This window comes from Salvelinus alpinus, chromosome 18 (genome assembly GCF_045679555.1).
Source record: "Salvelinus alpinus chromosome 18, SLU_Salpinus.1, whole genome shotgun sequence".
Lineage (NCBI taxonomy): Eukaryota > Metazoa > Chordata > Actinopteri > Salmoniformes > Salmonidae > Salvelinus > Salvelinus alpinus.
Genome location: NC_092103.1, coordinates 12,935,838 through 12,949,733, shown reverse-complemented (window position 1 = coordinate 12,949,733; position 13,896 = coordinate 12,935,838). Strand labels below are relative to the sequence as shown.

Genomic DNA, 13,896 nt, shown 5'->3' with positions numbered 1-13,896 from the left:
TAATGCTATATATGGTTTACTTTTTTGGTTTTATATTCTCAGTATATACATATTTAACTTCGGTTGAATCAGAGAGAGGCAGCAAGGCAACTTGTTATTCACATTTCAAACACAGATCAACCAGTAGCACCATCAGCACCTGTCTGATGTTGACAGCACTAACATAGATCCTTTACTCCTCCTGTTCCTCTCCGTGTGTGATGATGTAACAGAGGGATTTGTAGTCCAGGTGTCCTGCTGGGTCGAAGGTAGACGATTGGAACATCTGCTTAACCTGAAAGGTTTGCAGACAAATATCAGTACAGTATCCGGGTTTTCATCTCTTAGATACAGTTGAAGTCAGAAGTTTACATACACTTAGGTTGGAGTCATTAAAACTTGTTTTTCAACCACTCCACAAATTTCTTGTAAACAAACTATAGTTTTGGCAAGTCAGTTAGGACATCTACTTTGTGCATGACACAAGTAATTTTCCCAACAATTGTTTACAGACAGATTATTTCACTTATAATTCACTGTGTCACAATTCCAGTGGGTCAGAAGTTTACATACACTATGTTGACTGTGCCTTTATTAAACAGCTTGGACAATTCCAGAAAATGATGTCATGGCTTTAGAAGCTTCTGATAGGCTAATTGACATCATTTGAGTCAATTGGAGTTGTACCTGTGGATGTTTTTCAAGGCCTACCTTCAAACTCAGTGCCTTTTTGCTTGACATCATGGGAAAATCAAAAGAAATCAGCCAAGACCTCAGAAAAAAAATTGTAGACCTCCACAAGTCTGGTACATCCTTGGGAGCAATTTCCAAACGCCTGAAGGTACCACGTTCATCTGTACAAACAATAGTACAAAGTATAAACACCATGGGACCACGCAGCCGTCATACCGCTCAGGAAGGAGACGTGTTCTGTCTCCTAGAGATGAACGTACTTTGGTGCAAAAGTGCAAATCAATCCCACAACAACAGCAAAGGACCTTGTGAAGATGCTGGAGGAAACAGGTACCAAAGTATCTATTTCCACAGTACAACGAGTCCTATATAGACATAACCTGAAAGGCCGCTCAGCAAGGAAGAAGCCACTGCTCCAAAACCGGCATAAAAAAGCCAGACTACGGTTTGCAACTGCACATGGAGACAAAGATTGTACTTTTTGGAGAAATGTCCTCTGTTCTGATGAAACAAAAACAGAACTGTTTGGCCATAATGACCATCGATATGTTTGGAGGAAAAATGGGGAGGCTTGCAAGCCGAAGAACATCATCCCAACCATGAAGCACAGGGGTGGCAGCATCATGTTGTGGGAGTGCTTTGCTGCAGGAGGGACTGGTGCACTTCACAAAATAGATGGCATCATGAGGTAGGAAAATTATGTGGATATATTGAAGCAACATCTCAAGACATCAGTCAGGAAGTTAAAGGTTGGTCGCAAATGGGTCTTCCAAATGGACAATGACCCCAAGCATACTTCCAAAGTTGTGAAAAATGGCTTAAGGACAACAAAGTCAAGTTATTGGAGTGGCCATCACAAAGCCCTGACCTCATCCTATAGAAAATGTGTGGGCAGAACTGAAACCTGACTCAGTTACACCAGCTCTGTCAGGAGGAATGGGCCAAAATTCACCCAACTTATTGTGGGAAGCTTGTGAAAGGCTACCTGAAACATTTGACCCAAGTTAAACAATTTAAAGGCAATGCTACCAAATACTAATTGAGTGTATGTTAACTTCCGACCCACTGGGAACGTGATGAAAGAAATAAAAGCGGAAATAAATCATTCTCTCTACTATTATGCTGACATTTCACATTCTTAAAATAAAGTGGTGATCCTAACTGACCTAAGACAGGGAATTTTTACTCAGATTAAATGTCAGGAATTGTGAAAATCTGAGTTTAAATGTATTTGGCTAAGGTGTATGTAAACTTCCGACTTCAACTGTACCTGAGCTGCTAATGAATCGGATTTTCCAAAAAAGACAGTCAGTTACTGTTCGATTGAACGTCATAATGTCCAAACATGTGACTTAAGTGACTTTGAGCGTGGTATGATTGTCGGTGCCAGGCGTGCCGGATCCAGTATCTCAGAAACGGCCGCCCTAAGGTAACTGTAATTGCTAAAATATACTTAATTATCTAAAGTAAAATTAAATGTGTAAATCATTTCAAATTCCTTACATTAAGCAAACCAGATGGCACCATTTTCTTGTTTTTTAAATGTACGGAAAGCCAGGGGCACGCTCCAACACTCAGACATAATTTGCAAATTAAGTATGTGTGTTTAGTGAGTCCGCCAGATCAGAGGCAGTAGGGATGACCAGGGATGTTCGGTTGATGTGCGAATATGACTATGTTCATGTCCTGCTAAGCATTCAAAATGTAACAAGTTCTTTTGGCTGTCAAGGAAAATGTATTGAGTAAAAAGTAAAATATTTTCTTAAGGAATGTAGTTAAGTAAAAGTAGTCAAAAATATAAATAGTAAAGTACAGATACCCAAAAAAACTACTTCAGTACATAACCCTTAGCGTCAGGATCGAACATTCTGAAGGTGTTGAGAATGATGTCTTCTGGATCTGTTCCATGCAGCTTCTCTCCAAACAGGTTGAGGAACATGGTGAAGTTGATGGGACTACTAGCCTCTTTGAGCATGTCTTCTAGCTCATTGTTCTTCACATTCAGCTTGCCTGGAGGATAATTGAGATATCAAGCATCACCACCATTCAAACAACCATTAGCTGTTTTACAGTAAGTGAGCATTAGTGAGGTCGAGCACTGATGTTGGGCGATTAGGCCTGGCTTGCAATCGGTGTACCATTTCCTCCCAAAGGTGTTCGATGGGGTTGAGGTCAGGGCTCTGTGCAGGCCAGTCAAGTTCTTCCACACTGATCTCGACAAACCATTTCTGTATGGACCTCACTTTGTGCACTGGGGCATTGTCATGCTCAAACAGGAAAGGGCCTTCCCCAAACTGTTGCCACAAAATTGGAAGCACAGAGTCGTCTAGAATGTAATTGTATGCTGTAGCGTTAAGATTTCCCTTCACTGGAACTAAGTGGCCTAGGCCGAACCATGAAAAACAGCCCCAGACCATTATTCCTCCGCCACCAAACTTTACAGTTGGCACTAAGCATTGCGGCAGGTAGCGTTCTCCTGGCATCTGCCGAACCCAGATTCGTCTGTTGAACTGCCAGATGTTGAAGCCTGATTTATCACTCCAGAGAACGCGTTTCCACTGCTCGAGAGTCCAATGGCGACAAGCTTTTCGCCACTCCAGCCGATGCTTGGCATTGCGCATGGTGATCTTAGGCTTGTGTGTGGCTGCTTGGCCATGGAAACCCATTTCATGAAGCTCCCGATGAACAGTTCTTGTGCCGACGTTGCTTCCAGAGGCAGTTTGGAACTTAGTAGTGAGTGTTGCAACCGAGGGCTGACAATTTTTACACGCTACACGCTTCAGCACTCGGTGGTCCCGTTCTGTGAGCTTGTATGGCCTACCACTTCGCGGCTAGACATTTCTACTTCACAATGACAGCACTTACAGTTGACCGGGGCAGCTCTAGCAGGGCAGAAATTTGACGAGCTGACTTGTTGGAAAAGTGGCATCCTATGGCGGTGCCACGTTGAAAGTCACTGAGCTCTTCAGTACAGGCCATTCTATTGCCATTGTTAGTCTATGGCTGTGTGCTCGATTTTATACACCTGTCGGCAACTGGTGGGGCTGAAATAGCCAAACCCACTAATTTGAAGGTGTGTCCACATACTTTTGGCGATTGAAATAGTGTATCATTTAAATACTGACCAGGAGATTCATGGGTGTTACGGATACAGGTATCCTGGGGGTATTTGTATTTCTCCTCTGTCCTAGTAACAGGTGGCAGTCATCAGTCGCATCAATCTGAAGACACACCTCCTCCTGTTTCCCTTACCCAATCACATCCCCTTTCCCTTGGTTTAAAAACCCAGTCAGTTGTTTTCCCAGGGTCTCTCTCGCTCTCGCTCTCTGGATTTGCTGAAGACCACATTCTTTCATACCCCACAGTTTAGTTTGTTTGTGCGGATACATCTCACATTGTCTGTTATCATGTGAGTATGTACTGCTGTGGTGTATTATTGTTGGTTTGTTGGTGGGAAAAGGGGATAACCAGCCAAGTTGCCCTTGGGCATACATTACCCGTAGGAAAAATTTGTCTAAATACCCTAGTTAGAACTGGGGTATTTCCTTGGGTCCAGCTCAGCCCCTTTTTCCCACACCCCATTACCGTGTGTTTGACAATAAACCTAAAGTGTTTGACGGTAGGTTTAGGTTGTCTGTGGATTTCTTTTAGTTCTCACTGTTCCTTTTCACTGTTGTGATTTGCATGAGATATGTTACGGGTCTCGTCTCCCCCCCCCCCCCCCCCCCCCCCTAGACTGCTGGGAGAAGAAGGTTCATAACAATAGGTATCCTTCAGATCTTCTTTGTCAATGAACCCATCTTTGTCCTGGTCGATAAGTGTGAACACCTAGCCCAGGGAAAGAAAAGGCTTACAGAATTTTTTATGAAAAGAACAAACACCATATTTTTCCTTACTCACTATGGTTGGGCACATTGTTGTGCTTCCTCATAACATGACTTCTGACGAACCACATGATATTTGTTATATCATGTGTGAGCTAAATTCTGCTTGAACATGGAGAAGACATTGGAGGATGCTCTCTAGGCTCTCGTGGCATCCCATTCCTCCTTCTTGGTCTTTCTGCTGGCCTAAAAATAGGTATTTGTTTAGTTTTGTTAAGTGTTCATTACCATGTATTAATAGGGCACACAAGCAAAATAAACTCTCAGCATTTCTTCTATGTATGCTTTAAGTTGTAATATAAATGTCATTGTTTTTAATTATGTACAATTGTCTTACTTTTCCACAAACAATTAAAATGTGCAATAACAGAAGCCACTCAAACAACAGTCTGTACACACTCAACATTTTTGTCTCTGCAGAAGTGACGCTGTTACTCCAGTGAATGTGCCTAACTGATGAGAGGAGACAGCTTAAATATAACGTCTGTCTGTAAAACAGAAACCCCAAAACTGGTTCAGGGATGACTGCTGCCGTGTAGCAGGCCCCACAGGGGAAAAGGCTGCTCTACACCCTTCATTTTTTATTGTAGTGCTTCATATGGGCTTTATATGGGGTGTGAAATTATCATTTAAAACAAATTATCCAATGGTACTGTACATTTTGTACTAGTCAATGAGCAGGACCTACAATGAGAACATTCGCTATCGTATTAGTAGAATGAAGACTGAATGTATGATTGCTTTGTACAACTCAGAAGATGAGATATATGAGATGGCACATACAGTATCATCCATATGGGAACATAGTGGGTAAATACTACCTTCATGGAAAAACGCAGCAACAGCACAATGTGGCCACCTTGTGGTGCTATAACTTTGTCTGGGAATAGGCCGCTACTCCACAGCAGGCAAACTGTCAGGAGGCTGACAGTCACTGCATTCTGTGACTGCTGCGGATCCTTTTGCCTACTGCCATTTGAGATGATCTAGTTATCAACATACCATTATCATGAGTAATGGGACAAATGACAGGTAATGTGCTTTGACACTTTTGATCAACCTCTTGGATAGTTATTGGCAAGGCTTCCGCTATCAAGGAACCACCTACATCTGGAATTGTGCCTTTGCTGGATGCATTACTTTTACCCCTGTATAGGATTTCCTATTTCCACTACACATTGCCTGGCATTGCAGCGCTGATGTCCAGAGACGAACTATTCCTGAGTTCACATTTTAGCAGAGGGCTCATTGTGCACTGAGTAGGCCTCGATAGAGACTGGACTGAAAGTGAGAAAGAGCACACATAGGTAGACCTGGGCAGACTCACATTGCCTGTGCCTCCGGGGGAATAGTGAGGCCTGCACACAAACAAACTCTCTGACCACAGTTCTAGACTTGCCCACAGTCTCATTAGCCGGCGCCGTCTGCCGTTTACCAACAGTTCAGAGTAGAGGTCACTAAAATGTGCTGATGCAGGTAAAACGATGTATATTTTAGTAAAAAATCCATAAAATGTGCATTATGCAAATATATGCAAGTGCTATATTTGTATATGCACATTTCATGGGATGCACCATATTCTTCAATTGTTTACGTTTTTTGCTATCAGGACAACTATCTTGGTAAAGGTACATCATATCTTCAAATTATGTTCTAAAGAACTGTCATATGTTTTAATGACAGTATATTAAGAACTTGTTGCATTAGGTTATGCGCATATCAAACGGATTGCACCTTAATTAATAGCCTAGTAGCCAATCTCCAGTTTGAGCTGCATGCCATAATGAAACTGCACTGGTAGAGTGCACTCGCACATACATGATTAGGTGGGCGTGGCACTATTAGGTTCAGGTTCCATTTCACCCATTCAAACCTCTAGCCTGCGCAGTTTCTCTTGCCCATGTAGTTCACAGGTACGCGATCACGCATGAAGGAACCGCGTTATTCGTGAGTCGGGAAGCAGGGTATCCTACTAAACAGAGGATATAATAGTGAACTTTTTGACCGGATTTTATATAAGAAACGAATTCTACGTTTACCTATTTATCCACCCGGAAAAGTATATTCGTTGCTCACGGACATGGCAAAGGCATACAAACTGTATGTCGGAATAGCCACAGGTAAGAGGCACCGTTCTGTGTACCAGTTGAATAACTCTTCAACCTCACACTAACTTTATTTACTCATTGTAACTGAATATAATTGCCTATAATCTGGTTAATAACTGACTTAGTACTGTTTTACAACATCAATCTCAAGATTGTATTTCCTTTGATATTTATATCTCGGGTATTAGTACAATTTTCTTTCTTATATTACTTCACTAGTTTTCGTTTATTCAAACTATAACTTTGGTATATGTAATGTAGTCCCGTGTAGCTCAGTTGGTAGAGCATGGCTTTTGCAACGCCAGTGGTGCGATTCCCCCGTGCGATTCCCACGGGGGAATAGTGTGCACTCACTACAGTAAGTCGCTCTGCTAGCGTCTGCTAAATGACTAAAATATAACTAATCTTATGTGCCTGTCTATACTGTGATTGACAGCAGCAATTAGCATGCTGGTGTGACAGATGATCAACAAATGATCCACCACTCCATAGCCCTCTATTAGCAAACAGAGTACCCCAATGCACATGCCAACAATATCCAAACCAATAACATAGACTATCAATAACCACGTCTGTTTGCTTCATAGATACAGTAGCTTTATTCCATTACCCACATTTGTATCATGGCTGGATTTTGTTGTCCTGAATATTATGAAACACTAACAGTGTTGTTGGATTGAATGCAAGACTATCTTTAGTAAGGTTATCACAGTGTTGGGAATCCCAGAAACCCAACACCCAAGCCGGGGGAATTACTGTCAAATTACTGTCAAACATTAAGTTCCACAACCTTTGCTCTGTCCTTAACTTTCAGATTCTAAAACAATTTAATTGTATGGATTTGACTTGATGTTTGGGCATTGTGCGACCAGCTCTGTTTGTTTTCTGGTTGTAGTTTTGGCCCTATGCAAATGCTCTCTGGCTGAATGGAATGCAACTGAGGAGCCGGCCAACAAGACTGTGTCCCGCCATCACCAAGGCAACACAAACAACTTCACAGGTATATTGTTTCCCCCCCAGAGAAACATAAACTTATGGAGGGATAATCATGCCATAAAAGTTTGTTTGAAGTTTGAAGAAGGCGTACATAAAAGTGTTTCTTACCATCTGACATGCACATGTGTTAACGTGTTTGAATTACTCAGGTTTAGAAGCAACCTGTTGGATTAGAAAATGAATACCTTTGTGATTACATACACGGTAAGTTTGTAAAGAGACTAAGTGCCCTTGAAAAACATTCTTATACTAAGTATTCCTGCTCTGTCGTTAAATTGAAGGCCGTACTCCAGGAGTGCGTCATTCACACAGTGGTTCATTCAAACAATTGGAATATCAAATGCTTCTCCACCCAGCCCTTTAGTATCAGGAGGAGGTGTCATGTACCATCCCCAACAGAGACCATAGTGCAAATTAAAGCCTTCTTGCCACCAGTGACCATGCAGTCATTACCTTTCCTGTGAGTGGAATTGTGAAATGTAGCACCAGCTTTGTATGTGCACTGGGTTCGGTTCCTCACTGCTAATTAGATGTGCATAGATGGCAGGCTGACATCAGGTGTCAATTGAAGCAGCCTCAGGTAGGGCCTCCACTATTCAGGATTTGTCAATTGCTGTTTGATGATAATCCTCACAACTAAGAGGTCTAATCAACTACTGATCGTACCATTGTATTTACCCACATGGAGTGATACAGGGAAGTTTATTTTATTAGGGGGAGGTGGGGGTAGTTCCTGATTACCTCTCTGCAATGTACTACTCTTCTTATGTTCAGTTTACATTTGTTAAATGTTTTGTATTTAACCTTTATTTAACTAGGCAAGTCAGTTAAGAAAAAATGATTGTTTACAATGACAGTCTACCCTAACCCGGATGACACTGGGCCAATTGTGCGCTGCCCTATGGGACTCCCAATCACAGCCGGTTGTCATACAGCCTGGAATCGAACCAGGGTCTGTAGTGAAGCCTCTAGCACTGAGATACAATGCCTTAGACCGCTGCGCCACTCGGGAAATCAGTTGACCAAACAGCAGCATTTCCCAGCTACTTACTTATTCCTGGGAAATATGGCATGATGACTGACTGCACATACAGCTACTCAGTTAAATACCTAGATCAATTTACACCTGCTGTTCCTTTGTAACCAGATCCGCACCTATTCAATATTTAGGTCATTTTAAAGGCATGCTCTCATGTTTCACACTACAATTAGGGCTTTCTCCCTTTCTGTGATGTTAATTAAGCCTCATTATTCTTTTACCCACCCAATGACTCACTGGAAGGGAATAGAGGAGAATAAAACAGTGAAAGAAGGTTTCCATTCTCTTTACTATAGTGGTCAGAATGTTCTGTGTGTGTATATCTACACAACTATCAAATTAGGCTGAGGAGGATATCAGTTGCTTTTTACTTTGACAGAATTTCATTATAAATCTGTAAATGACACATTATTATCCTCAATCACACCAGTCTTGCCCCAATGGTCAGTTCAGTTTCTAGTCCTTCCTCAGATCATGATGCCAGAAGCCTATTTATATGACAAGTCACACTGGCCCCCCTGAGTCAGGTTACTAAGGGAAAACAGGAGCCTCATGACAAGTTTGAAAGGGGGCTCTCACTTCAAACGTATATCTTATTCTACATCACCTTCTCAATGCAATCTTTTTGTAAGAAGGGTATTATATATCAAATGAGTTACTTTATAATCCCCCTTTCCCCTGTATTTGTCTCTTTGCGCTTGCCATAGACTCGATAGAAACTGCAACTCAAGCCAAATGGAGCGGCCATTTCACCAAATGTCCAAAGGAGTTCAGGAATTACTGTATCCATGGGTCGTGCCGCTTTGTGAAGGAACATGACACTCCTTCATGCAGGTAAATCAACTCACCCGACCCTTACTGTGGGCCCCAATCATTTATCTGTACATGTTCAAGGCAGACGGTCTCAAGCCAAGAACATGCTGCGTACTCAACATTCACTGCAGTGAAAACATGTTTCATTTGTATATATTTTGATAACTGTAGCAGAATTATTATCCATTATTATTACAAGTATGAAGTTTGTGTTCGTGATAAAGATGTTTTGTTTTTACTTTCATGTCTGACAAGTAACACTGAAATCCCTCATTGACCCTGCTGAATGTACTGACCTTGTTTACTGTGACCCTGCACAGAACACATGCACTTAAACTAAAACAACAAGGCAGATATATGATTGGCTTCATATGGTCTGACTGCATTTCATCAAGCATCTCAGAATCACAGTCAGCGAGACCAGTTCATTTGGAACAGCTAGAATAGCTAATTTGACAGACCAGCATCTGCTTGTTTTCTCATAGCCCAGGTGCTTCAAGTTATTTCTTTGTTTTTCTTTCGGGCGACAAGAAATAGGAACAATAAACAAACTTGTTGAGCACATTTTAATCACAGCAGGTGAATTGTGTGTTTGCTCTGTCTCAGATGTGAAAAAGGGTACATTGGGTCCAGGTGTGAGTATGTTGATTTGGCCTGGCGTATAGGAGACCAGAGGCAGATCATCATAGCCTGTGTGATAGCAGCGTTGGTCTTCCTCATACTGCTCATCATATTCATCTGCATCTGTGCACAGTGAGTAAAATACACATTCTTTAAGTAGCAAACAGCCAGATTTACTTTATGTTGCAACCTTCCTGTCCGTGGGAGTATGTGTGCGTGCGTGAGAGAGTGGGAAAGGTGGAGATACAGCTTCATCACCTCACAGCCTGTCATACTAGCCCTGGGATGGGACGTAAGGAATCTGTGTGTATCCCATGAATGGCCAAGTTTTAATGAAACGCTTGTGGCCATGTTACCTTTTGGTTTTCATCAAGCTGTATGTATCTGCCCTGCTCTCCCCTCTCATTTTTACCCAAAAGAGAGACAGAGTGCCACGTGTTGTATCAGTTTAACAAAAGAGTCTTTTGTGCTGAACAAATACCTTACATAACTAAACTCTGTAATACTGCGAGAATGTTTTGGTGAATAGCTCATGTCAGAGTCAAGACAGATGATACCATTCTCAAAGAACATAATAAGTAAATGATGTCATCACAAATTGGAATGGGTTACTTTCTAATATTCTTCTTCTGTCTCAGTCGACATAAACTTTGCCGGCGGAAGAGGAGAAGAAAAGAGGAGACGAGGAATGGAACAGAGAAGCTCAATATGATTAGGATGAACACAAATGGAACGCATGAAGCTTCATCAGATTCAGTCGAAACCTCAGACATCAATGCAATATGATGCGGTATGTACTGTATGTCTGAGTTTCCAAGACATCTTGGACATTTTTCTGACCTTTGATGCCCCTTTATCATCATTACCCTTAGTTTGTTCTCTTGTTGTGACAAGACACACAGCATCTCCGGCTGTTCTGATTCCAGTGGTATTGTAAAAGACAATTCAAAAACTGACTAGACCCCTCTTGTTGCTGTTGGAAGGTGATATTCCCCAGTTGCATCAAGCCAAGCATCACATTCTAATTCAGCTCACATCTGAAGGGAGGCCCTGAATGGGAATAAAGCTTGGTGCTTGGCACTGCCTAAGCCCATCCTTGAACACATTGATACATAGACAGCGAGGGAGAGCAGTAGACAGAGAGGGAGAGCATTACACAATGTTTCCACACCCTATATAGCCCATTTTCTGTGTGGGCCAGGCCGGTGGCAGGGTGACTTAGTATCTGAATTTGGCTGTAACAGTCAGATCAAAGCAGACGTGCAGCTGGTTCCTCACTATGCCTGCCTGGCTGCCTGCCCCTACAAAAGGTAATATGAACACACACAGACCAAACAAGACTCGGGCCATAATGATGGATGTGGAGCTGTTAGTGGTGTTCAGAGGCTGGGTCTGACAAGGAATCTGGGGTCATTTTAAACATGCTATCCATCTCTCTTTTAACTGCATATTCCAGTGCTTATACAAAAGCTGCTCTGTAATTGTGTGGCAAAAACAAATTTCACTTCTATAGTAACAACTGTCGCTTTTATCTTCCAGCGACGGGGTCTATAAATGGTATTCTCCTGCCGGACGGGATGATGGCCTTGGTTATGAGTGAATGTTGGAAAGAGAGGGTGCTTTAACGTCACTGAGGAGATATACAAGCCTGTACTCTCCAGCTGCTTTTCACTGCCGACCATAGTCTACAATATGGACAGTATGGACTCTGTTCTGTGCAGAAATATAGTACAATACAAGAGAGACTGTTCTGGTCACCATGAATCCACAGAGATGGATCAACTAAAACAGTATCTCCCTATGCGTTCTGTAAATGTGATAATGTGATGAAGTTGCCCTTATAGACTCATTTATGCAAACAAAATGTGCATGGTCATCAAATCACAACAAGTTAGAGTTAAACCTTTTTTTAAGTATATGTATCATGGACACTGAGCTCTGAAGGAGTAGGCCTTTTTATGGACTGTAACCACCTCTTATTTGGGCATAGATTTAATGATTAACATGTATTCAAGCTAAAAGTCCAGGTATTCTTACTCGCGGATGTGGCGTGTTATAATGATGACTCATGCCATGTATGTGAGACGGATTATACTATGTCTAATGCAGGTAAATAATCAATATAATAAATAGCTGGGTGCTTACATTTGCTCTATTTTACCCATGTATAGTGTGTATTATACACATGTGTATTGGGATTAGTTTTGTTTGTTGCATATCCCACTCCCCCTGAGAGTGGGGTCACAGCCAGGGATCCACCATTATTGATAGAAACCCTGGAGCAATTAGGGTTAAGTGCCTTGCTCAAGAGCATATCGGCAGATTTTTCACCTAGTTGGCTCGGGGATTTGAACCAGTGATCTTTCGGTTACTGGCCCAACGCTCTTAACTGCTAGGCTACCTGCCGACCCTGATGTCACCTTATGTAACACACTGTACATTGTGGGCCATTTGACATTCCTTGAACACATGCTATTATAATGATGTTAATATTGTTATTAAGCTCTAATAGTTTCCAGCAACTGTTTGATGTATATACATACTGTATATTGTTACATGTAATCAATGCGAAGAGACTCCTTCTATGGGCCAGGGTTGATGTTACTGACTTAAGTTGGAGGGTGCCCAAATTTGTGTGAGAAGGCTACAACGAAAACTTGTAGTGAGCGCATTTGATCTTTATATTTTGAGACATGTAGTCTCCTTGCTACCAGAACAACCCTGCCTGTGTGTTAATGTGTGCAGCTGTAAAGTAGTCCACTGTTGAAGAAGATTTTGGGGTTTCTCAGCATCCCAGAGTTTCACAGCGTGTAATGCAGCCCTTCGCTTCTTCAGCTATGCAAAAGTTAAACATTTTCATTAAAACATTTATTTGTGCAGATATGTTATTTTATCATGTTATTTTGGGAGACTTTGACTAATATCGTTCTAAGTCAATGTGTGTGAGTTAATGATGATGGTTTTTTAATAGTCAAAGGAGCTTTGAACAACTTGCCTGTGACCGGAAAGTTCTGTGTATCCCATGATGTGCCTCAGTAGAGTTTCTTCCTCCTCAACCCTGGTCCCTGACACCCTGGTGTAATACGGTACCATCCCTCCGACTTGATTGCACTTTCCTTTGTGTAGGTGCTGTTGTGCTGCTACTATGTCTTTTCTCTGCCTGACTGGCCCAGTTCTCACCACTTCTCTACTGTCACTCAGCTGATAAAGATATCAGATAAGAACCCTGCTGTGTCTGGAAGGGTTTCTAAGTCCTCTGAAGTTTCAGCCGGCCCAGTTGGCAAGTTCCCTCCCATGCCAACTAAAACTAGGCAGAGCAGAACAAAGTATGCTGTTGGATAGACCTCTGGTTTCACCCGGTATATAAATAGTTTCCCCTGGCCTAGTGAAAGTATGTGATCACAGAACGATAGGAATCCAGCAGCCACATGGGAAGAGTCATGTGACTGAGGACTGCTCCATGTCTGGGCTCTCAGGATTACAGCAGAGCCATGTTGTAATGCTGTTCAATCCCAACAAATCAATAGAAGGTTTTAAGACTTACTGTAGTACAGTACCTGAATTGTACAGGATTTGTTTCACTTGTTTGTACATGGAACTCCCATTTATTCATTTCGTTATCACAGATTACAATAATTTGTTATTTTTAAACACAACAAAGTCTCAAACAATACAGAACATACACCTGACAGGATAATAGAAACGTAGAAGCCTTACGTAGCCTACAGTACTCTTCTTTAATGGACAAACAACCTCTCTCCTG

The 13,896-nt window shown here is 41.9% G+C and overlaps 1 protein-coding gene and 1 pseudogene across 1 annotated transcript; one reads left to right on the top strand and one right to left on the bottom strand.

Moving 5' to 3' along the window:
• On the bottom strand, nucleotides 1-5,351 carry LOC139544633 (myosin light chain 5-like; annotated as a pseudogene).
• Nucleotides 5,352-6,429: 1,078 nt separating this feature from the next.
• On the top strand, nucleotides 6,430-13,012 carry btc (betacellulin, epidermal growth factor family member). The gene is made up of 6 exons (XM_071350226.1): nucleotides 6,430-6,676; nucleotides 7,560-7,664; nucleotides 9,407-9,533; nucleotides 10,119-10,265; nucleotides 10,772-10,923; nucleotides 11,673-13,012. The coding sequence occupies exons 1-5, from the start codon at nucleotides 6,637-6,639 to the stop codon at nucleotides 10,917-10,919; spliced, it is 567 nt and encodes a 188-aa protein (XP_071206327.1). The 5' UTR covers nucleotides 6,430-6,636; the 3' UTR covers nucleotides 10,920-10,923; nucleotides 11,673-13,012.
• Nucleotides 13,013-13,896: the final 884 nt, after the last annotated feature.